The sequence below is a fragment of the Molothrus ater genome, chromosome 7, assembly GCF_012460135.2.
Source record: "Molothrus ater isolate BHLD 08-10-18 breed brown headed cowbird chromosome 7, BPBGC_Mater_1.1, whole genome shotgun sequence".
NCBI classification, from domain to species: domain Eukaryota; kingdom Metazoa; phylum Chordata; class Aves; order Passeriformes; family Icteridae; genus Molothrus; species Molothrus ater.
In genome coordinates, this window is record NC_050484.2 from 19,081,792 (window position 1) to 19,106,221 (window position 24,430).

Below are 24,430 nucleotides of genomic sequence, written 5' to 3' on the forward strand. Positions count from 1 at the left end.
TACAAAACTGGTCACACTTTCTGATTTTTGTTTTGAAATTCCAAAATATTTTTGAAATTTCAAAGTATTTTTTAAAGAATGTCTTGATTTCAGAACTAAGAATTTCTGACAAATTATTGTTAACAATTTTGTTTACAATTCTGTGGAAGCTCTTAATCAGTATCATAGAAGCCTAAAGTTTACAGAACTCAAGAGTGTGGACAGAGATAACTTCTGGATAATTGTACTCTGGAGAGTCTTTTAGGCACTAGAATTTCATGCTTGCAATGCATTTGTTGCATTGCAGCAAAACCCTCACAGTGCTTCCAGGAGCACAAATCAAATAGAATTTCTCAGCCTTTACTGAGAACAGTGAAAATACCACTGCAGAATTTCTATTTCTCTCTAGCTGAGAGTCTGCATTCTTAGCTTAGAGTGGTGGAGGTGGTAGCCAGATGTCCTTCTACTTGTCCTTGGAATGGATCTTTAATGATTTGTAGCATTATGTCTGGCATCTTTCCTATGGTTAATTTTCTCTGAATTATATTCTTATTGCACTGAAAGAGAAAATGTTATCACTTTGACACTGCCTTACCTCTAAATTAAATTTTCTTAATAATTAGTAGTGATATTTTCTATTGCCATGTGATGTGAGCTGCAGAAAGAGGTTATAGTAATATGTAATAGTGAATGAATATATGCAATATGCATTTAAATTAGGGATCAATAACTGTGTTGATTACATTTGCTAATTGCTGCGTGTTGCTCTGGAGACACTGAATTTGATATTCTTTACTCACGCTGCTTTATATAAAATGTTTGGGAATTAGAAAACTAGCTGTGCAGTGACCAAACATAGCTTTTGTACATGTATTTAGTTTATTTGGTCCTATTGCAGCTACTGAGATACAGCCTGTAAAACCTCTGCCTTTCCTGTTTTTTGTACCTCATTTACTTGAAGGGTGTTTTACCTGTAAGAAACATTGTAGCAACACCCTTCCTCTGGCTGATAACAATTTTGTGATTTATGTCCATCCTTGCTCTATAGCCTGTAATAATGGCTCAGATCCAGGGCTTTTTCTATGTTAAGTACACTTTTCTGACAGTATATCCAGAGCTCTTACTGAAGACTAGTATGATTTTTTCCCCACTTGATTCATCATTAGAATAATGCTCTTCCTCTATGTGTATTTCCATCCATTGCTTTTCTTCATAAAGTAATTGCATTCCAGTTTGGCCTTCTCTGTACAACTTCCTGCTGGTAGAATGGAAGAGTGTAAAAGAGAGAAAGCATTGCTGCTTTCTGAATGGAGAGGTTTGAAGGGTGGTGTTGGGCTGTATTGCATGAAAAAAGAAAGTGAGCAGACACATAGCGCTTGAGCTGGCTATGCCTACACTCTGTTAAGTTGCTATGTTCTGAGAAGAGGTTTTGCTTCAATTAATTTAAGCTGATTTGGCAGAAAAAATAGACACAAGAGCAACAAGCACATGTACTATCAAAATCAAAAATTCTGAAAAGCAGCCTGTGAGTTTGCACATGCAAGATCTATAGAGACAAAGAAAATGCATTTTTGATATTATTTAGTTTGTTAAGGATGTCTTGGTAATGCATATGTGGCTTCTGAATTTTGCAGCTATTGAATCCCCTCCCACAATGCCACCAGCTTGCAGGTGCATGAATGGCGGAACGTGCTATATAGATGAAAGCAGTCTTCCCAAATGCAAGTAAGTCTGTATGTTGTTAGGGTAGTCCTGGCTCAGACTGTGCTGGTTTAGTCTCATGAAACAATAAGACTCTTTGAAATCTGTTGGAAACACTTCAGAAGATGTCATACATCTGCAGTAGCATTTTTAAAACAACTATGGAAAAACACATGCATAAAAATATCAACAAATAAGTAATGTAAAAGTATCAGTTTGGGGAAGAAAACACCCAAACAAACCCCAAAACCAAAAACCCAAAGAGGCAAACCTCTGAAAATTCTAAAATGCTTTACCCCAAAATTACAACAATGGAAAAGTGACTCTCAATAAATGTAGCTTGGAGCAGCCAGCAGGTGCCACCAATGCTCCACTGAAACCAGACCTCTGACTCAGCACTTTTAATTTTCACTTTTAGTTCTCTGAATATAGGAGACATACTACATTTACATACAGTCAGTGCAATATATAATTACTGAGCATGGAGTTAAAATTTTTGGGTCGTAGATAAACATTTCAGAATATAATCATAAAGCTGAGATCCCAAACTTAATAAAAGCCGTTCAGTCAGCTGTCCTTCTTACATTTACAGATGTTCTTATGGATACACTGGGAATTATTGTGAAATAGGATTGTCAAAAGGAGTCCCTCCTGGAACAAGTAAGCTTCAAGAATATATTGCACTTGACATTTGAGCTAAAGAATTTGTAATACCTCACCATGATACCTGTTCAGGGTCAGGCTTTTAATTCTCTGGGTTCTTGTTTTGCACTGAACTATGCTTGCTTGAATGTTTTCTCATTCTCCTGTCTTTGGCAGCAGCAGTAGCAGTGTTGCTGACAGTCATACTGATCATCATCATTGGAGTGTTAGCAGTCGGAGGCTTTTTCAACTACAGACGGACAGGCTCCCTTTTACCCGCGCTTCCCAAACTACCAAGGTATGTTTTGAAGACTTTCAGAGCAGGAATGTCTGTGAACTGGAAATGTAGATTTGTTTCTAAATATTTCTGAAAAATCAATTTTTGCCATGTGCCCTTTCTGGTGGAATATGGGAAGTGCAGTGTTGCAGTATCTCCAGTGAATTTTTCATTCCAGGCAATACCATAGCTGATCATTATTGTATAACAAAGGATGACTGTAAAGCTCTTTGACATTCTAAATTAGCTTTTAAATAATGGGCAATATAGAAGACCATTTACCAGATCTGAAGCTGCATATTCAGTTCAAAAAGATAAAAAAGACCACAGTGAAATGTTTTCATTTTTTATAAAACTTTGACCTGAGATGAATTGAAGAGATCTTTTACTAAGTGAAAGTCTGTATTCATTTGCTTAAAAATATGGCACGTGTGTAGTAAACTTTTGTTTCCAATGCCTGAGACAATGCCTATGCTGCTGACAGTCAAACTGTTGAGTGAAAACCAGCTTTGTGAAATGACATCAAAAATATTTGATGTTTTAAATCAAAGGAAGATGAAGGAAATATATTTTTAATTATTTAAAATTAATTTGTTTTAGAAAAGATGTCAGAATATGATGCTTTGAATTTTTTTAGCTTTCAGCTAATTATGTGTTTTAAAATGCATAAAAGCACATTTCCTAGTCCTTGCACCAATTTCCCAATTTATAGCTCTTAAATCACTGTAGTAATTAAATCACTGTAGTCAGTAATGTGGATGAAGCTAAAACTGCTTCCTCACAGGAGGATAACACTAAACTAGTGTCACTGAGTGAGCCCAGATGAACACCACCAAGATAATTAGAGGGATGGAGCAACGCTCCTACATAGAAAGTCTGAGAGAACTTGGTTTGTTCAGCCTGGAAAAGAGAAGGTTTAGGAGTGACCTGAGGATGATTTTCTAGTAGATGAAAGAAAATGGGGAGAGACTTTTTACAAGGGTGCGTAGTGAAAGGACAAGGAGGGAATGGATTCAAACTGAGAGAGTAAGTTTAAATTAGGTATTAAGAATTAATTCTTTGTGATAGTGGTGAGGCACTAGAACAGATTTCCCAGAGAAGTTGTGGATGCCTCATCTCTGGCATTTGCTCAAGGCTGGGTTGGAAGGAGCTCTGAGCAACCTGTTTTAGTGGAAGGGGTCCCTGCCAATGGCAGGGAAGTTGAAAATAGATGATATTTAAGGTCCCCTCCAGCCCTAGCCATTCTGTGAATCTGTGATTCTAATCCAACCTTTTCATGAGTTTATTTATTTCTGCCATATGTCTTAGTGCTGCCATTGCTCAATCCCTCTTTAAACTCAGAACTCATACCTTTACAGCAGACTTAACTCAGCTACAGCTTACTCTTGCCTGTGGTATGAGACCTGTCCATGTACAGGATTTGTAGCTAAGAGCTACCATTTAAAAATTGAATCAGCTGATGCTTACAGGGCCGACTGGTGACGTTTCCTACAGCACCAGCTGTAGGAAAGAAGTCTACCATGAGCCAGATCCAGTGAGGACATACAACTGGACATACAATTCCAGCACTTCTGCCTTCCTTCAAGTTAGGCAAATTTGACAAAATGAAACCAAAGGTTAGCTATGGAGCAGATTTGTAGTTAGATGCCTCTGGGCTGTTACATACTCGGATTTCTGTGTGGGAATGTCCTGTATTTGGTTACTTTTATTTTTTATCTTTTTATCTTTCCCTTCTCCTATTATTTTTTAGCGCAACAGTGTGCTTTCAGACCATTTCCATTTTTATTATTCATTTTATTTTATTATTCATAAATATCTAGAGTGCACTTGTGGTTGTCATAAATCTATACACAGACTGAACATTCACTAGTATGAAAACAGTGTATTGTAGGTATCTTCATTATTTGCATGCATAAATCTTCAGTATAGGTGTTGGCGGATTTATTTTGTCAAATTTCAGATGTGTGTTTTAAAAACCAGTTTCAATGAATTTGAGTAATTGAGTGGATCCATGCATTTGTCTTTAAATCAACATTAAGTGTATTCAAAATGTAGGTAAATTTTGTGAAATTTTATTTCATTGACATCATTTGATGTCTACATGAGCACACAAAGGTATTTGAGATGATTCTGAGGGGGCTAACTTAGGTTGAAAAACTCATTAAACTAATAAAGAAATACAACTTCTGATGCTAGCTTGCCAAAATTCAAAGTGACAATTATGCTTAGAAATGCAACTGAAAAAAATTGTATTATAAACTCTCTTTCTGTGTAATATCTTCTCCTTTCTTTTTATTTTTGTCTGTTTGTTTTGTCTGTTTGGGTTTTTTATAGTTTGAGCAGTCTTGTAAAATCTAATGAAAATGGCAATGGGGTAACTTTCCGGTCGGGAGCAGATGTGACCATGGACATAGGAGTCTCTGGCTTTGGGGGAGATTCTGCTATAGACAGAGCAATGCAAATGGTAAGGTTTAGTTCTCAAATAATTTTTTAATTGTGTTCTTTTAATGTAATTAGTAGCTTATAGAAGGGAGCCTTTTATCTATAAAATGATAGTGGGATGATAAATGTGTTCTAGAAAAGAAGTGAACAATGATTGATAGTTTCCTGAAATAGCTTTTCATAATTTGAAAGCAAGGAAAAATATAGGATGTTCTTTAAAATAATGTGCATTTTGTTAAGATTTATATAGCAGAAATTAGGTCAATTACTCTCTTTTGTCTTTCAGTACGTTCATGGGATATAAAGGGAATGACTAGACAAATGAAAGCATTGTAACAGGGAATTCTTTAGGATCTCTGTGTTCCATAGAACAGTTTAAAATGTGTAGTTTTCAAAACCAGATAGTATGTTAGAGCATTCAGAGGTAAAACTCACTCCTAACCACAGGATTCTCTATTTTGTGCAATACAGTATAGATTTGAAAATTTCTTAGTTTATGAAGTTTAAACAAATCACATTTAACAGTTATGGCGACATCATAAAGTGTAACTCTACTTAATGCACGTTTTGTTATGCACATCTGAGAAATAGCAGATCCCTGTATTATTCCCATTTACCACAAGTACAGTGTACAAATGACTTTTGCTTGTAGGAAACAGATCATGGATATGTTTAAATAGTAAGCGCTTGCTGCCACGTATAAGGTGGGAACTCCCTAAACTGATGGTGAATAGATATGAAATGAAACAGCTAAAGAAGATAAGCTCCTAGTATGACCTTTGCCTAGATGAAAAAACACAGTAATTGTTAAAATTACGCAGCTTGTGTAACAAAACATCCATATAAGCATTTTGGTAAATACTGGAAAAATAGCTTTAGGCTTGTATGTTACCCCAAAACTTCTTCATGCACAAAGGACTTGCCATGCTTGGCATTTTCTGGCCTCATACTGACATCCTGAAGCTCAAACAATGCAGTTTATACATTGCCAATAACAGGTCTGTATCAAGACTATCTCTACTTGTGTGGCGTTAGTTCTCCCTAGTAATCAGAATATAAACAAAAAAATTGTTGTGTTCACTGGAAAAGAATTCAAAGGGTTTGGTGTACAGTAGTGAAGAACTGTGGGATATGCCTCCTAAAATTGTAAAATCATATATGCCTGAGTAGGTGTTGGATATTTTTCCATGGGGCTATTCTTAGTCAGTCTAGTTTGAGGAAGCTGACAAGAGTTTACTGTGTTATAAAAAGCCATATTCTGGTAGCAAAAAGATTAATCCATTGGGCATGAAGCAGTGTTTGTGAAAATGAGGCAGGTTTAAGGGACTAGGTACTGTACTATTCCTGTGCTATTCCTTGCTGGTTCTGTCATGAGGCTGTGTCAAAGAGCAGGACAAGTGCGTCTGGGTGGGGTTTTGTTTTCATTATCCTCTTACCTGTTGTAACTCATCTCACGTAACTGAGGGGACACACTGCTTTGTCTCAAAAAATACAGCAATCTCCTTGCTGGGACAAAATTAATGAATCCCCTTCTCTTATATATCAGTTACTGCTTATTAATTCATATGTCATTTTGAAGTCTAAATTAAAATATTTATTTGGATATTATTCCTCCTTTGATGTCTCTTCCCTGTTGAAGGTATGATTTGTGAAAGTCATCTTTCCTTATCATAAAATACTTTGAGTCAAGTACTGAAATGTGGGGGGGGTTGTCCAGCTAAGAAATGGGGTAATACTGGAACAATCAGTAGTCCAGGCTGCCAAGTCAGAGAGTAAAAGTAAATTGATGTTGTGATTTTAACAGATAAAGGTTTTGTCTAAGCCTACATGAAAGTAACCATGTGTTGTTCCCCAAGATGAAGAGTTTGACTACACATTAATTCCTAGGAGTATGGAGGTGTTTATTCCACTGCAGTTGTTGGGTTTTTTCCTCCATAGAATGAAAACTTTGCAGTGGAGTCGGGGAAACAACCAATCACGTTTGAAAATCCAATGTATACAACCAGAGATGGTGGAGCCAGCACAGCTGGTGCAGTTACAGTCATTCGGCCAACACTTGTAAGATAAATTTTGGCTTGACTTTCACCTTTCATTTTCCCTTATGACCACCTCTTCTTCTTTGAAGAATGTTGATTTTCTTCCTTCTCCTACAGGTAGCAGCAGCTGGTAGTGGGGAAAATGAAAATTTTGAAAACCCTGTGTATTCCTCTGTGATATCTACTAGCCCGAAGGAAACCCCTCAGAGTACAGATACACCTCCGGTAGGAAATAAAAATGCTCTAAGGCTGCCTTGTTTATGTTCTGCTCCATATCAGAAAAATTGAATTTCTAGGGAAGATGCAGTCAACTTAATGTAGTTTCATATCCCTCAAATAATTGCCCTTGTGTTGTTTTCAAGATAGTTTTTTCCTTTTTGATATACTTGTCTGGTATATAAGATTTCATGAAGTAATTTAGTAATTTTTTTTGGCTAGTCTTTTGTGAATACTTCTTTAGGTGAAATAACTTGGTAATCTAGCAAAAAAAGAAATTTTTGTTCCATGCTTATACAACCTAGTGATGTAAGAACATCCATCTGAAGTCACTGGGGTAGCAGTCAATGCAAGTGAAATCCAACACTGTAATGGCAGTTTCCAGAGAAGCTTTGAGAAAAATATGTGAAGTTCTAATAATTTTTGTGTTTCAGGAATCAAAGTGGAGTTTCTTCAAGAGAAAAAAGAAACAAAACACTAATTTTGAAAACCCAATATATGCAGAGGTATTGTTTATATTATATAATTCTATTTTTCAGCCAATGTACTGATGGACTTTGTTCTTGCTTTCATAGGATAAAGATTATTGGTAGATTCTGCTGCTATGTGGAACAGCACAGAAATTCCAGTCCAGGTTAGGGAATGAAGTGGTTGTCAGAGGTTACTAAATGTCATGCTCAATGAGGTGTTGAGCAGGCTCGGCTCAGGTGGCACAGCTGCTCCTGACATTAAGCATTAGAGTAGAAGTTTCAGTGTATGGAGTATAAATTTCTAGTATTGTTTTTACTCAGCTGTACTATCTAAGGTGAAATTAGCATTTCATTTTGTTACAGGTGGTGTTTTGCAGAAATAATTTATATAATGACATTTAACTTGAGGAATATTTATTTACTGAATATTTATTTATTTACTTTATTTCTGAAAGCTAATTGGATGTATGGTGCATTAGAATGTAAGGTTTTATTTTATTATTATTGTTCCAGATGGAAAAGGAGCAGCAACAGGACACAGAAAATGTCCCTACCCATTCTCCTTCACTGCCTCCCAAGATTATTCTGAAGAGAGACCAACCACTAGCTTACACAGCAACAGAGGATACATTTAAAGACACCGCCAACCTTGTTAAAGAGGACTCTGTGGTGTAACTAGGTAACTCATTTAGGGAAATTAGACACATCCATTTGCACATATATTTTTTATAAACAGAAGAGTAAGGTTCACATTCAAATGCTTTATAAAAATATATACATCTCTTAGCCAGTGGCTGGAGATGTATGTTGAAACTATGCCTTGTTTTTTTGACAAATGCCAATTTCTATTTTTATGAACGATTATCGTGATGTACTATATGTATATCTTTGCACTGAAACTGTCTGAAAGTAATGTTATAAATATATTGTACATTTGTAAATTTTTCTGAGATTATCTCGTTCAGTGATGTAGTAGAAATTTGTATGGAATCAGTCATATATTTAGGGTTAAATTAATTATATAAATGCTTAAAACTAAAAAAAAGAGAACCAAACAAGGCAAATAAAGGAACATTACTGAGTTACAGGGTCTTTCTTTAGAATGTACCTTTAATAACAGCACCTTTAAAAAATTCTACTGGTGCTCTGGGCATCTTTGCCATCTATTTTATATAGTACTGTATATAAAAATGGGTATCTCTTCCTCTTGTGTTAAACAAAAGATGAAAGAGTCAATGTAGCACTATTATGCTGAATAGTTACCTGTGCAAAATGTTGTTCTTACAATATTTTAATTGCCTGACATAATTTCCTTTCAATCTATAAGACATATACTTTTCTTCTAGGCTCCAATTAACACAATTCCATTAATAGTGTTCCTATGAATACTGGATATATTTAGATTTTAGTGCCACAACTACTTAATGAGCTTCTCTCTGGCTCATCAGTGGAATACCTCTGTTCTCGGCTGGAGTCTCTGGAACCAGTTTGTACTATGACGTAGCTAGGTTTCTGTAGCAGCTTATTTCCAAACAGCAAAATGTGAAAGATATTGGTTCATTTCAGAATTCCTTCAGGTTTTTTTTAAATGTGAAAATTTCATTTTATTGACTATTTATTTCCTGAGGTGGATATTAATAGAAAGGGAAACAATTTCTACTAATGCAGTCTTTGTAGTTATCTGGTTGTTCCTCTAACCTTCCATCAGAATATACTATTGATCTTTTTAGCTCTTCTAATAATTAGCCAAGATAGCTTCCACAACATGAACCATTTGAGAAAACTCTGATTACAGGACCATGTTCTTCAGTATTCCTGGCTAGCTACTCATACAAAGATTCCTGAATTTATAATGATTGAGACTTTTGCTACTTAATTGTTTTACATCTAAATTCTCAAAATATATACTATTTCTAATTAGAATGCTTGTAATTACATTGTAACATACTTTAATTAGAAAAGACAACTGTAAAATGATGCTGCTGAATAAGTCTAATAAACATATTATTTTATCACATTCCTATTTCATAATTTGTGTCAAGGCTCTATGTACTTTTTTCAGTTGTGGAGACTTCCATGCACTCTGAGATGAAAACAACAATGCCTTAGATAAAATCAAATAAGAATAGTGCTTACTGCTTTACACAACTGTCTAAAGTTCTTCCTGTAAGATGATGTCTTGATACTGACACTGTATCTCTGTAAGTGTGAAAGCTGCCCTGTTACAGACATTCAATAAACTGGCCCTTGAAGCAGGAAACACTAACTATTGAGAGACTGACAATCAAGGTAGTATGGACATAAGTGATTAAAACCTTATTTCAATTACCTTTCATATCTGATGTCAGAATCTGATGCTTTGATTTTTTTTTTCTTTAAGCACATTATGTGTTTTTAAAAGAGTTTTTTTCTGCAGTGCATTAATGTAGAAAATTTCTTAGAGTTTGCAACCCAACAGACACATCTGTAAGGATTTCTTTGAGATGCAAGGCGCTGTTCTTAAGGAAAGAATTCAAAGATTCAAAGATTTGGAACCAGTGTTGGTGAAAACTGCTAATATGTGAGCCATGTATCAGAAATACTATTTTTTTCCTGTAATAATTTTAACTTTTCAGATATGGAAGAAAACAGTCCCTGGGTTACTCTCTAGTTAGGTAGTATGTAGGTTTGGTTGTTTAGCATATCTGATGGTGAAGGATTCCTAAGCTTCAACTGGGACTCCTCTCTCAGCAGCATAGCTACTCAGTATCATTCTGATTATCTACTCTTCATCAGTGTACCCTTCTGATTATGTCAAATTTAGGTTTTGGTTCTTTGTACAACAGAAGTTTTAGATTATATCAATTTTTCACTTGTATTCTTTTTCCCTTATCAGGACAGTCCCTGCTTGAATTCTTAAATTTTGGACTCTTTCTATTTCATGAAAGCTGATTTTTAGAGATTTCAACAACTACCTGTATTCTGCAACTACAGAGCTGATAAATGACACCATTAATTTCTTCATGTGCATTCTCTTTAGAGCTGCCTGGCCAGATAGAAAGATTTCTCTCTCTGCAAGTATTTATTGTGAAATGAAGTAAAATATATTTATTCTTGAAGCCGTTTGCTAGAGAATAGAACTTCAATGAAATACTTGAAGGTTACTAGCACATTTTACATACTGTCCCTTTTTTTCCCATTGCAAACACACACACATGCCCTCTCATACATAGTGATGAAACTTCTTTTCCTGTGTTTGGAGTTCTGACCTGCACATGGTATTTTTTTTAAGCTTAATTGAATCGCACATTAATGATTAATCACCAGCACAGCACTTCAGCAAATAAAACCTTTACCCCTTCAATTTTAATATCTCTAGGAGCACCAATTTGTAAGCCTCTGGCCAACAGCTCAAGAGATAGAAATAGTGTACAAAAGGTGCAGTAATGTCAGCTTATGTTTTGCCATTCTGAACACGCTCTGTACAACTGAAAGGATTTGCTATAGCCTACATTAATGACCTACTTCAACTGATTAGTGAAATAACAATAATTTTAGCTTGCAAAACACACTGGGGATGAAAGAAATACAAATGCACATTTTTTTTGTATTTTCCCCATAAACTATACTAATATTAGGAAGACCGTAAAAGTATGCCTTTCGATACTCTGTTTGCATAGAACAGAAGTTTTGTGAAGTTTTGATTTTCCCTAGAATTGCATATCTGTAAAATTTCTTGTGGTTTTTTTCCTGCAGAATTGAATAATCAAGTGGTCAGATACTATAATTGTAATTTCTGGAATATGCTGTGATAGCTGGACTTCATTATTATTTGACATCATGTCTTGTGTGAATAGTATTAACTAGTTTTGTAGCTGAAAATTTTATGGATGCAGATCCTACAGAGGTATAATTTCTGAGCAACAGCCTTCAAAAACATGCTGGATTTTCAAGCCTACCTGTGAACTCAGAATTTCGGGTAAGGTTGGGTGAGGGATGGAGACAATGTCGTCTGAGAAGAATTTTAACAGTCTAATAACTGGTAAAGAAGAGGACATCTAGTTTTGGTAGGATAAATATTTATTTCTGCACAGCTGATACTGTGTTAATTCTAGACACTCATCAGAACTCCATGAGCTGGTCTCCTGCTCTCTGCTGGAGCTGGAAGTGTAATACGCAGCAGCATATCAGACAGACAGCTCGGGGCATAGGAGAGAAACAGCCAGAAGAACTTTACATCCCATCCAGCTCTGTATCTTGTCCTGGGGTACTTTGCTATCAGGGCATGTTCCATGCATTTTATGACATTAGAAATATCATAGTCACACAGTCTTTTCACTGATGATCTTTGGACTTTTATATCTGTAAAGGAAAAAATAATCCTGAAAGCATTTATATGCAACATCTCTGTGAGGGTGTTCTTTATATCCAAAGGTTTGGCTACAGCTTCAGGCTTGCTTTAAACTACTGTCTCAAGTACTGAAAGCAGTATAGCTACTAGAAAGCAGAGACAATAAAGGCTACAAAACACCCAGAAGTCCAATAAACAAAAACCTCTCTGGCCTATACTTGAGCCAGATGTTCTGTACAGTATGTTCTGTGTCACATTGCACTAAATTTTCAGATACCGATAAGCAATAAATGTAGCATATGGCCATAGCAGCTCATTTCCACTGGGCATCCTGCCTGTGAGTATTGAGGGACAAGGAAAGGTAGCATGACCTTGTATCTCACCAGTCTCATGTGTGAAGTAATATCTCAGGCCTCATCTAACATGCACATAGTAAAGAACAGTCAGTGATGGGTCCTTAATGAGCATTAATGATGTCAAGTAAATGTTCACAGAATCTCAGATAGGTTGAAGTTGAGAGGGACCCCTGGTATGAAGCCCCACTACTTAAGCTGGGTCACTTAGACCAGGCTGCCCAGGACATGTCCAGATGGTTTTGGATATCTCCAAAGAGGGGGACTCCACAGCTGCCCTGGGCAACCTGTGCTGCTCCTCAGTCACCCTCACACTGAAATGTTCAGCAGGAACATCCTGTGTTTCAGTGTGTGCCCTTTGCCTTGAATCCTATCCCTGGACAACACTAAAAAGGGCTTGACTCTGTTGTCTTTACAGCTTCAATTCAGGTATTTATATATGTTAATAATATTCCCCCTGAGCTTTCATACAATCCTTTTTCTACTTACATTCAACTAAGTATTTTTCTCCATAGGAGTCCCTGATCTCAGGAGTCAGTCTGTTCCAAAGTTTGAAGAGGTTTTTCTCAATGATATCTGACTTAACTTCTTCTGCCTTAAAGAAACCATGCTCAACAATGCTTACTTTCACTCCAAAGTACCGCATTTCTATCCTAGAAGAAAAGAAACCAAATAATCTCCCTGACCATCCAATAATGGCACAACTATGAATCATGAGTAAGTTGAAAATCTGTGACATTAATATTTGAGAATTTTATTATCTTAATATATCAGAATTATTTTGAAAGGTTCAAATTAGATTCATAACAGTGTACTTGTTCTGTAAAAGCAGAGCAGACAACTGAGGGGAAAAAAGCAGTATCAAGTAGATTCACAATTCTCTGTGTGGTTTATGTTGGACTCTTGTAAAGGGTGTAACAGCTAAGTGCATCTTAGTCATGTCTTATCATACGAAAGCTTTTGACAATTTCATATACTGTTGCATTATTTTAGTTCACAGCAACAGCAGATTATTAAAGTGTCTGAAAAAATGTAAAAGTGAAAAAATTTCAATTAGATTAGAACTTCAATCTCTGTCCTATGGCTAAATGACTATGGTTAAATTATTAGATGTTAATGCAATAAAGGTTAGTGGGCTTCCTCATAGTGTAGTTCCCTCAATGTAATTTCAAGTTGCAGTGCAACTCTTTTGGGGTGAAAATGGCATTTTTGTCTTGCTGGGCAGCTTAAGAGGCCGTGGAACCCATGTTCTACAGTGTGTAAAGGAATGGACCACATATATGTTAGCCATTAGTTTCTATTTCTTTGGGATATATAGTTTCATTAAGTAAGTACTCATAATGGTTTGAAACCAGCTTTCCTAGTCGTTCTGACTCATGAAGACTTGATTCACTAGGCTGGGCCTTAGCTTTCTAGAAGCAGTGCAGTACAACTGTTTCAGCAAAGGTGTTCAGCTTAATTTTCTGAAGTTACAATTACCTTTGGTAGTGTGGTTGCTGTCTAGAATTTCCCAGCTCAGATTGTTGAGGAGAATTAGAGCAAAATATACAAGCAAGTATAACTTGCCCAAGAAACTGGATGTCTGACCAGCTATATTTTTGATTTACTTTCAGGCATGCACTGGATTCACATGCCTGAAATCTGCATACTTACAACTTGTCTGGGACATGAAAATTTTCCAGGTGCAGCCTCTTGCTGGGTCTGTCCATAGTACTGGAGAGTGAAATCTTAAAAAAGTGACCAGTCCTCTTATTTTCCTTTTCCCCTTTAGGCAAGATTTCCAGAGTGGAATCAAAATGGGCAAGCATACAGTCACCCTTCCTCAGCATGTCTGGAATTTGTTCTTGGATTCATGCATGTGTTTCTGGCTACTTACCTTAAAGTGTCAGAGAAAGCTTCCATGCCCCATTTGGACAGACTGTAGCCACCCCCTACAAAAGCCATGAGACCTTTGGCATTAATTAGATTGACAACTCTTCCCTCAGCTTTTTTCAGAAGTGGCAGAAGCTTGAGTGTGATTTCAATCAGTCCCAGCAGGCTAACATCCAGGACTGAATGGAAGTCTTCAATCCTCAGCCAGTCAGTGGGTCCTACCGGTGCTGATCCTTCAGCATTGCTCACCAAGCCAAAAAGCCCTAGGAGGAATGCAAAACCATTTATTTCAGTATATGGCAATATCTTACCATGGAGTATCATGTGTGCATTGGGAACCAAGCACACAGTCTGCAAAAACTTCACTGAGATGAATACAGTTATCTGGGATATGTTTGGATGGTCTAGTTTGTACACCTGTTAGAACTTGCTGAAGAGCATGGGTAAAGTGTTAAAGGAAAGCTATTTTGTTTGGAGATGTGGGCCACCGTGCTGGGCTTTATCCAGATCTGCTCAGGTATGTAGGCTCTTAATACGCGTTTGTATTCCTGTGAAAATCAAATGGTCTGCATAGAAGAGGAGAGACTGATTGTTCTGGTTTGGGGTCTAAAGGTCTGAACCAAATGTGTTCTTAGTCAATGCTTCTAAAGATACTAGCTTAGCCCTGTGTATTGATACTTCTGCTTTACTACCTTTAGAAATTACTCGAGGAACTTTAGATAAATAGTGACGTTTCCTAGAGTTTGCTGAGGACAGCCTGTGCCTGAGGTGAGAGGCCGAAAGTCCAGCACTCAGCCTCCATAAAGAGTCTTACACACTGAATGGAAAGCATTAGCAGTGGCTGTCCTGGCTGAGGACTTGGGGCTTTCTACAAGTTGGGAGCAAGAGCCTGCTGGAGGAGGTAAGTGCTAATAATTTTGTTAAACTTGCTCTCAATCTCTGCATTCAATAATGGTTTGGAATATTCACGATAAGGCCAAAAGCCTATTACAAGCTTTGAGGAGAAAGTCTTATGGTAGAAGATACATGTTTTGCTGTTTTAAGTACTTAATTAATTAATAAGCCTATTGAATAGTTGGTGTAACTGTGTATTACAACTGGTAGTTACAGTGCTGTGATGCCCTTTGGTAGCCTTTAGTCTGAGCTATCAATGCTGATAAATGTGTATTGCCACAGTTGAATATATTTACCATGCAGATCTTTTTAGCCTTTGCCAAACCCATCACTGAAGTCTCATAGGTATCAAAGGGTGAGCTCCTCTTCTTTTACAGGAGTACTCAGAGGTGTATGATAGGGGTAGTGAGAGCTACAACAACTCTAACAAAATTGGCTGAAATTGCAAGTGTTTCACTGTTGCAGTCAGTGCAATTGTTCAGTACAATGCAAATGTCAGACTTATCAAGGCATGCAAAAATATACTCTTATCTTTACTAGAGGAGGACTACAGAGGCCCTGAATTAACCATTTTTAATTGAGTGGGCTGAATTGTCAAGAAAATTTTCTGGTACAGTTAGTACCTTCTTTCCACTGACATTCTTCAACTACACCAGAAGGAGTTTAAAAAACACACCTGGGAATGATCTTCTTTTAACAGACAGAGCAAATAGATTTTTAGGTATCATGTTGGTGAAAGCAATGGACAGTATTGCTGGAGAGAATATCTTTGAACTGAGAAATGACAGAGCTGAGGAGTGAATGTGTTTCATCAGTGAGATTAAAAACGCCTCTACAGTGAGTAGAGAGGCAACAGAACTTTTAGCTAGACTAGATTTGGTTATATTGAATCATCTTTCTGAGAAGTTGCCTTGTCACTTACCCTTGCCAGCTGTCTGTTCAGTCACAAACACCACAGCCCTGGCAATGCTGCTGGAGTCTGCTAAGTTCAGATTCACTGTCTTCAGTGAGAGTGAAGAGCAGCACTGTAGCTCTTGGCTTCCTTTTTCTGTGGCACATGCAGCAATGACACAAAATCCCCTTTTGTCAAGCCATTTAGCCAGTGAGTTTCCAGGTCCAGTGTCACAGCCTGTTATGAAGACATGCTTTCCATTCAGGTTTCTCACTCTGTATCTGTCTCTGATGATCCAGTAAATGATAAGAGAAAGTATGGAAGCCAAAACTGCTATGTGCAGTGAGTCTGAAAGTGAGAGCTACAAGCAAATAGGTTAATGATGTGGAAGCACAATGAAGCAAATGTGCTCAGCCAACCCTCCAACTTCCTGGGACCCAACTCCTGGTAGGGACTTTGTTTCTGGTTGCAGCCCTTCCAGACCACTGTATGTTAGAGGAGAGCAGGAATAGGAGCTTTGGCCCAATGCGATCGGGATCCATGAATAATGTGTGCCTTGACAAAACCTTCTGTATCTTTCTTCTCAATAGATTTTCCTGCTTTCAAGCTTTGCTGACCAGACTTTCTAGTCAGCTCTGTCCTTTAAGGACATTTCAGACTGAAAGGAATGACCTTATCAATTCTGAAAGGTTTTATTTGTGGACATTGGTCATTATTTATGCTGGTACCAGAGAGAGAAATTCCCCTGGGAAAAAGGATGATTCTCTTTGACCACTTTTATGGTGCTACCCAGGCTGCTTTTCTTATCTGTAACACAGAAGCAGAGTGATCCCAGGAACAACTCAAGAGAAGTGTAAGCTGCAGTGGTGGATCTGATGACTAATTTGTTATGTGACTTGTGTGACAGTGAGTGATTTGCTCTCTGCCCCTTAGACAAGGCAGACTTTGGGGCAGTGCCTGAGTCTTCTGTCACTTGTTGCCTGTTTAGCAGTGATACACAGCATAGAAGAACATGCTATATAGAAAGTGTGTTTGTATAAAGAAATGTGGAAATGCATGGAGATGTTGCCTTAAAAAAAAGGCCCTGAGGAAACTCAGGGTTTCCTAACCTTGATAACTGATTACTAGTTTTCTATTTGTATTTTGGCTTTTACAAGAACTAAACCAAATTAATTCATAAAAGCCAATATTTATAGGACATCCAACAAGCACATTCCAGAGTTAAGAGAAACTTTTTCACAGGTTCTAAGCAGTCACTTAGGCTCTAGTTACCTATGTATGTATAGATGTGCAGACATCTCACCTTTAAATGTGACATTTTTAAAGGCTGCCTTCTGTGTAACATTATTTCTATCTCAAGACATGAATATTAAAGGAAGCTCAATCTATTAGGCCTGTTTGCTAGAGTCTGTCTGTTGTTCTTATCTCTACTGAGTTCATGAACTGATTTGCATTTATTCTGATCCTAAATTTTGCTGTCACGTCACCAAGTAGGTATGGAAAGAAATCTCAGAATCTGATAGTGAATGGATGTTGAACTCTCATTAAATAATTACATCAGTTACAAAGTTAATAAAGTATAACAAGTGACAACATCCATTACCTCTTAATGATGTTTAAGTGCCTCAGTAGCCATCAATATGAACTTCTGAGCCATTGACTAATGACCTCTGATTTTAAACCAGTAAGCAAATATATACAGGTAAGAGTTTTCTTCTCCTTCTACTACAGTTTACAGGAGGGTTTTCAGTGAAAGCCCTCCTGTAAACTGCAGTAGAAGGAGAAGAAAACTGAAATCCCAAATTTTTGGGATGTTTGCAGTGCTTATTTTAGTGGCCCATCTCACTGTTGTTTTGAGGTTGACATAATCAACCCTCTAGCTCAAGTACTTTGGTTAGACACTTGGCTTTCTTGCTGTGAATGTCCCTGTTAAATTTGACAAGGATTGCAGTGTTCCTGAATGTGTGCACTTTGAAATCATCTTTGTAATTTTTCCCTGTGTTGGTGACATTTATTTTCTGAGAGGACTCAGAGAGTGCTCTGACAAAGTGCCACCACAACAATGTGAAAGCACTAAGGCTAACAAAGGCTTTTGTAATATAAAATAAAGTATCTGAAAACAGAATGTTTTAGCTGCTGATCATGGATCCCCCCTGTCCATTTGCAATGATGTGCCAGGCAATGACATTTCCTTTGACTGCCCTTTTAGAATTTGGAGCAGTGCTAGACACAAAAAGAGAGAGGACCTGCTGTCAGCAGACTCTGGTAACCCCGTGCCACTAAATCACAGCAAGGTATTTGGCAAGCTAGTGCAGTGACACATATACATAACTTTAGGACTCAAGTTTCCTTTTTTCCAAAACAAAATTAAACAAAATAATTCAAGTTTTGGGCAAACAATTAACCTAATTGAAAACAGGACTTGTAAATCACATCTTCCTTTCTCGGCTGTGCTGTAGGGAGGAAGCAGTGGGCAGTGAGCTTGCACTACTGGAAAACAAGTTAAATTTGAAACGAGGCTCTGTAGATAAGAGCTGGAGTGTTTGGCCTGGATGCCAACCTGGCTTCTGCAAGGAAAATGCCAGAGATTGCTCTGGTTAGTGTTAGCCACTGTGTTTATGTAGCAATAATTGGCACAAAAGCTCTGTGAGACAAAAGACTAGGGGAGGCAGCTGAGAGGGCAGCACTGTGGAGTCTCCTACTCTTCTTTCCCCTGGCAGCCCTGGGCCAGTGTTACTAAGTCTGTATTTCCTTACTGCCTAGCTCTTGCCATGTGCTAGCACTCCCTCTCCAGTAACACAGTGACCTGAGCATCATGGTAGGTTTTGCTCTGCCTGAGCCTTCTGCCTTATGTATTCTGCTAGATGATGTCATTACTGGAAGGAACATGGGGTCAGGACCAAGAGAAAAAGTCTCAGTTAAAGTTCTCTCACAAGAAAATCCTCTAATTCTGTGAAAGCACAATGTTATTCAAAATATCTCTTGTTTGATAATTGTGAAGATTCTACAAAAGCTAAAAAAAAAGCCACTTGGCTTCCAAGATCACACTGATTTTGAAATAGCTGCATGGAATGGCAAACAGTGCATTTCCAGAGAAAATGTCAGCATGATATTTCAAGAGTATTGACGTATCTTCATAAATATTGCATTTGGATTAATAATGTAGCCAGTAAATAACTAAAGGCAAATTCTGTTTTCCATCAAACTTTGATATTTGCCTGGCAAGTTGAGAACTTGTGTGATAGAGCTTGGCTTCTCGTGCCTACACATGAGCCATTATAAAAGCAATTGATTTTAGAGAAAAGCAGCATCACTGCTTTGAGAGCCCTCTAAGATCCCTAGATGATGCAAAGTACAGCATCCCTCTGCTGCTCTGCACTAAAGGAAACCAAAGCACACAGACCCCATAATTGCAGGAGGGTGTTAATTTACTCCCACAGGAAGTTTGCTTATGCCAAAGAATTTGAGGCTGGGGTGATGTGTGGGGCCTGTGTGTGATTTGGATTCCTTCACCCCCCACTGTGCAGGCAGTGTGAAGCTCCAGAAGTCAGTGCTCTGCAAGGGCTAGAATGACCTGCAGGCATCCTGAGGAAGAACTGCCAATGGCAAATTTAGGCACTGTGGTTCTTCAGAATGAGCACTCACATAGCACACAGTGGAAGGTTTATATATATCAGGCAGCCTACTGAAAGATCATCCAGCAGCTCTCCAGAGTCACCCTTCCATAGCTACAAACCTCTAGTTTTCAGTTAATTAATTGAACAAATTGGCAGTCACAAAACATCAGATCTCTTGGGTGAGCTGTTCCTGCACATGCAGAGCTTTGCACTTCTGTTTCATGGAAAAAGGAGTGCTTTTTGGAATGCTGTGTAAATATGTGATAATTAGGTTTGGTGGGCAACAAATTAATATTTTACCTGAAAAGAAATACACTTCCAAACTCTCCTATACAGCATTTTGTAGGGAGATTAATGTAGTCTGGTACAGTGAGTTTTCAGCTGATGAAAACTCTGTGATTGTATCTTCCTTGTATGGCTTGTGCTTCACATTTTTACCACAGCATCATAAAGGCCCTAGGAAAACAAAACCATTTAAAATCATAGATCACAGATCCAGTATTTGAAAATTGAAGTAGGGAAAGATTCCACGTTGGAAGAACACTTCTGTGTTAGCATTTTATTCAGACCCTGTAGGTGTTAAGATAAGCAACAATTCTTAAAATTACTCTAGAAAGGAAGGGACTGCATATTCTCTTGTCTGTGCACTAGAAAACAAATGTTTAGCTCTCTTAGATATCCTGTGAATGCATATAATAGGTACTGCTCACTATAACAGTAGATGTAAGTTCTACTCACATTCTGGGGAGACATCTGCAAGCTCAGTCTATACCTCCACGTGCTCATGAGTTGCCTTCACCAGTTTTTCCAGCATCAGAACGTAGAAACAGCCCAATTTGCTCATAAACTTGTGTGCCAAGACCTGCATGTTGGTTAAAAGAAAAAAATCTCATAAATTCTGTGTCCGGTGGTACTTTGCTAATCAGCACATCAGCAGGGCCCCTCTCCCTGCTATTGCTAATGACTTGTACTGTGATCTGTCTATTTTAGGGATGCTTAGTATTAATCTTCTGGCTATGCTCTATGCCTGCCTCACCTACGTATGTTGTATTAGCATTGCTGACTATATATAGTGATTTAAAGAGCCTGGGGGACTGTCAAGGCTCATTAAGGAGAACTAATCTACTGAGCTGAGGCCAACAGACAACAAAAAGTCAAGCAAAGCAAGCAGGACCCAGAACCTTTCCCATTACTGTGGATACTGAAGTAATGCTGCCCAGAAAAGCTTTATTTTACTAAAACCTTTTGCTGTCAGTGCTGAAGTGTCAGAAAAGAAGGGAGCAAGTACTGCCTCTTTGCCTCTGAAGCAATAAATTTGCACCACTAGGCTGTGGGGTTTGCCTGTGGTCCCTGAGCACAGGAATGAGGGTGCAGGTTGGAGCATTTCACCTGCTGAACTGAAGCTTAGGCTGTGTGAAAACATCAATACTGTAAAATACGTTTGGGAAGAGCCTGCATATCTGGGATTATACTCCAATTGATTTAGTAGTGAATTTATAAGTAAATAATTTATAATTTTTATTTATAAGATGGATGAAATTCTGCTTAGAGAAAAAGTTTAGCTGTATTTCTCTGTGAGCACTCTTGGCCCAGAAAACAGAGAATGCCTAATGCAATCAAATAAAAAAATATTTAAACAGATTTAAAGAACAGAACCTTTTAGAGATTGCTTGTGGACAATCCATCTCTTGCAGGGCAAGATGTGATGAAGTTGCACTTATTATGGTCAAATTCTGCTCTGGCTAAGCTTAATTTAAAGGAAATTGCAATCACTTGACATGTTTTTAAGCATAATAGTAGGAACAGGATCACTGCTTTTATTTTCTGCTCATACATCTGCTTTCTGCTCTGACATGGCAGGTTTAAGATACCCATTTTTACTGCAAGCCCTATGGCTGCTTATGGTGCTTTACATAAGTATGTATGCTGGTGAAATGCAGCTTCTTTTGCTGGCTGGAAGTTACCCAGCATGTTGTAAATTTGCAATTGAGAGATGCTAGTTTTTATTGCTTTACTTCCTCTGCAGCATCAGTAGTGAAGAAAGTATGAGGAACAGATTAGGTAACTGTCTTCCCTGTATAGTGTTTCTGAGTTCCTTTAGGTCAAGGAAATTTTTCTCTTGGCATATGTATGCCTGCAGAACAGACCCAGTACACAGGCTGGCTTTCCTTCTCTTGCAAACCTTATTAAAAGTACCATTTTTTTTATAATATCCCTTACTCTGCTTGGAGTTGCTGTGTTCCTTTGCTGAAGCATTCATTTGCCTGCATCTGTGTTGCAGTCTATAGTGTATATTTGTAAATCAATATAAAAACAACAGAGTTTTGGCTTGATCTGCAGTCTGGTCAATAAACAAAAATAAAAGCCAATTTAGCTGGACTAAAGAAAAAAAGCTTGTTTTTGCCATGACAACAGACATGTCTACAAACATGGGACTTAAACTGATCTCTGTGGGCTTTCATCAGTGAGTGGAACTTTATATCAAATTAATAGAAGTGCTGTAATTACAAGGCTTTCAGTTAGAGTGCTTTCCACAGTCTGTTTTATCTCCAGCCTGCCAGGGAGACTGACAGGTCCAGTCTGTCTGCAGTTGTCCAACTTTGCAATGTAAAGATCTACCTGCATTTTTTTATGGAGGCCACAAACGAAAAATGAAAAATCCCAAAAACCCAAAGGGCTTATCAAGAGTGTGCCAGTGTGAACTCTGCCCAAGTACCTAGAAAACTCCTCCTGAAGAAGCTGTCAGTGGGTATTGAAATAAAGCAGAGTTCTGCTCATCATATAATTTTCCTTCCAGCCTTTCCACAACCATGAAGGTAACTGTCCCTGCACTGCAAGTAACTGCTTGTTTTTACTCTGACTCTGTGCTGTGGTGGACTAAATTATTATCACTGTGATGTTACCTCCAATAGTGTTATTCTTAAATCTCTGCTGTGTACAGTGATATAGCTGGAGACTTCTTTTTGTAAAAGAGTGGGAGCAAGACACTGGGTTTGCCCTTAGTTATGCTGTCATTGTAAACACAATAATGATGCTAACCGAGGAAAATTGGATTTCTGCTTAGCTACATTTAATTGTGACGCACTTGTGGGCATGAGGCTTTATCATAGGAAGTGTGAGAGCACAGAAGTCCTGAAGAGACCCGACAATCACTGTGATTAAGACATTGTCTTTCTATCTTATCCTCTCAGTCAGGAGCCTCTGTAGTGAGAACTGATTTCACAGAGGAACTAAACCCTGTTTGCCATTTCCCTCTAAGCTATGCGGTGATATTTTCTGAGGTCATAGCACTGTCCTCATCAGTGTCCCCTATTGAAAAATTCATGGAGGGCTTGTATCCAATAAAAATTCACTACTACTCAGGAGCTTCCAGGCTGTAAAATCTTCATTTCAAAGGAAAAATTGGAAAAAGTTAGAAGTCATGTGGAAACAGGCAGACTTAGTTAGAAAACCAAGCTTTTGAGCAAGTTTTTAATCTGAATTTAGCTTAATCTCTGAACCAATTCTCACATTATTCAGCTGATGTTGCTATGGACGGTGGGGACAAGAGCATACACAGTTATTATCTGCCAAATAAAGTTGCCGATAAAATTATACTATATTAATTCTTTCTGTGCATTACAACTGTGAGTTGTTTTCCAGAGAACTGTCTGGTCTCCTCAAGTATAATTGTTTTCAAAGTGCACTGACTTTGTTTTGAGATTGCATTAGTCAAATTTAAACACTCCATTAGATGTCAATGAACTGAAAACATTGTGACCGCATGGTTATTGACCCAGGTGCAAATAGCCAAGGCCCAATTGAAAAATTCAGTTCTGACAAATGGGTTAAAATAATGAAAAATATGCTGGAAAATGCTCAAATGCTTTACTGACTAATTGAACAGAGTCCTTGCAATTTGTTTATGATCCTATGATTTTTCACAGCCACAGGTGAGTAACAAATTTGTCCTGTTTATTATTTCAGAGTTAACTGATGACACTTCCTGAACTGAAAGGTATTGGTATTTTTTTTCCTTTGGGACAATTTAACCTAAATGCTGCATTTCCTGTGCACAGTTAGTGTTGCTGGTTTTTTGTTTTCGTTTGGTTTGGTTTTGTTTTTTTTTTTCAATTTTAATTTTTTTTTAATGGGACTGTTTGAAGAACAAGACATTTAACTTCTATTTTGAAGCAATATATGTCTTTCTGCATAAATGCTATCACCAATATGTGAGGAACCTAACTTCAGAGAAACATGAAGGATAGTGCTTTCAGGGACAATTTTAATTGTTTTTTTTTTCTCCACCCCCCCACTCCCATTTATGTTAAAGATCTGATCTGTATAAAGAGGTGATTTGAAATAGATTTCAAAGGACTTTGGATCAGGTCCTAATGTTACTCCATTTACAGGATGTGTTCCTTTGTTAGCATTTTTCAATATCACTTAGATTTAAATCTGCATTTTGAGTTCCTCAAAGATTTTTGTTTCTCAAAAATCCAGCAGCTGCACTGTAACTGGCTAGAGTAAGATGCTATTTCATTTGAGTGCAGTTTGAGTTTTCCCTGCTACTAGGTTGTATTCTGCACACACATGGGTAGGTCTATTACCTTATATTTTCTCTGATTTCTATTATCTTGATTTTAAATTGCAACATCAACAACAGTATTTTTCAAGATGTTCTAAGTGATCCCCATGAAACATTCAGACCCTGAGGAAGGTTATTTTAC

The 24,430-nt window shown here is 37.6% G+C and overlaps 2 protein-coding genes across 2 annotated transcripts in view; one reads left to right on the plus strand and one right to left on the minus strand.

Annotated features, from left to right (window-relative positions):
* The window catches only part of LRP2 (LDL receptor related protein 2), a 110,770-nt gene extending 100,990 nt beyond the window's left edge, over positions 1-9,780 (plus strand). Inside the window, exons 72-79 of the mRNA XM_036387093.2 lie at positions 1,614-1,704; positions 2,273-2,340; positions 2,500-2,620; positions 4,934-5,063; positions 6,980-7,099; positions 7,195-7,302; positions 7,728-7,799; positions 8,277-9,780. Coding sequence (XP_036242986.1) covers positions 1,614-1,704; positions 2,273-2,340; positions 2,500-2,620; positions 4,934-5,063; positions 6,980-7,099; positions 7,195-7,302; positions 7,728-7,799; positions 8,277-8,438 — 872 coding nt within the window. The 3' untranslated portion in view covers positions 8,439-9,780. The remainder of the gene's footprint in view (positions 1-1,613; positions 1,705-2,272; positions 2,341-2,499; positions 2,621-4,933; positions 5,064-6,979; positions 7,100-7,194; positions 7,303-7,727; positions 7,800-8,276) is intronic.
* A 2,037-nt stretch (positions 9,781-11,817) lies between these two features.
* The window catches only part of DHRS9 (dehydrogenase/reductase 9), a 37,633-nt gene continuing 25,020 nt past the window's right edge, over positions 11,818-24,430 (minus strand). Inside the window, exons 3-7 of the mRNA XM_054515462.1 lie at positions 20,460-20,583; positions 16,135-16,465; positions 14,323-14,581; positions 12,936-13,099; positions 11,818-12,104 (exon numbers count right to left, since the gene is read on the minus strand). Coding sequence (XP_054371437.1) covers positions 11,854-12,104; positions 12,936-13,099; positions 14,323-14,581; positions 16,135-16,465; positions 20,460-20,507 — 1,053 coding nt within the window. The 5' untranslated portion in view covers positions 20,508-20,583 and the 3' untranslated portion in view covers positions 11,818-11,853. The remainder of the gene's footprint in view (positions 12,105-12,935; positions 13,100-14,322; positions 14,582-16,134; positions 16,466-20,459; positions 20,584-24,430) is intronic.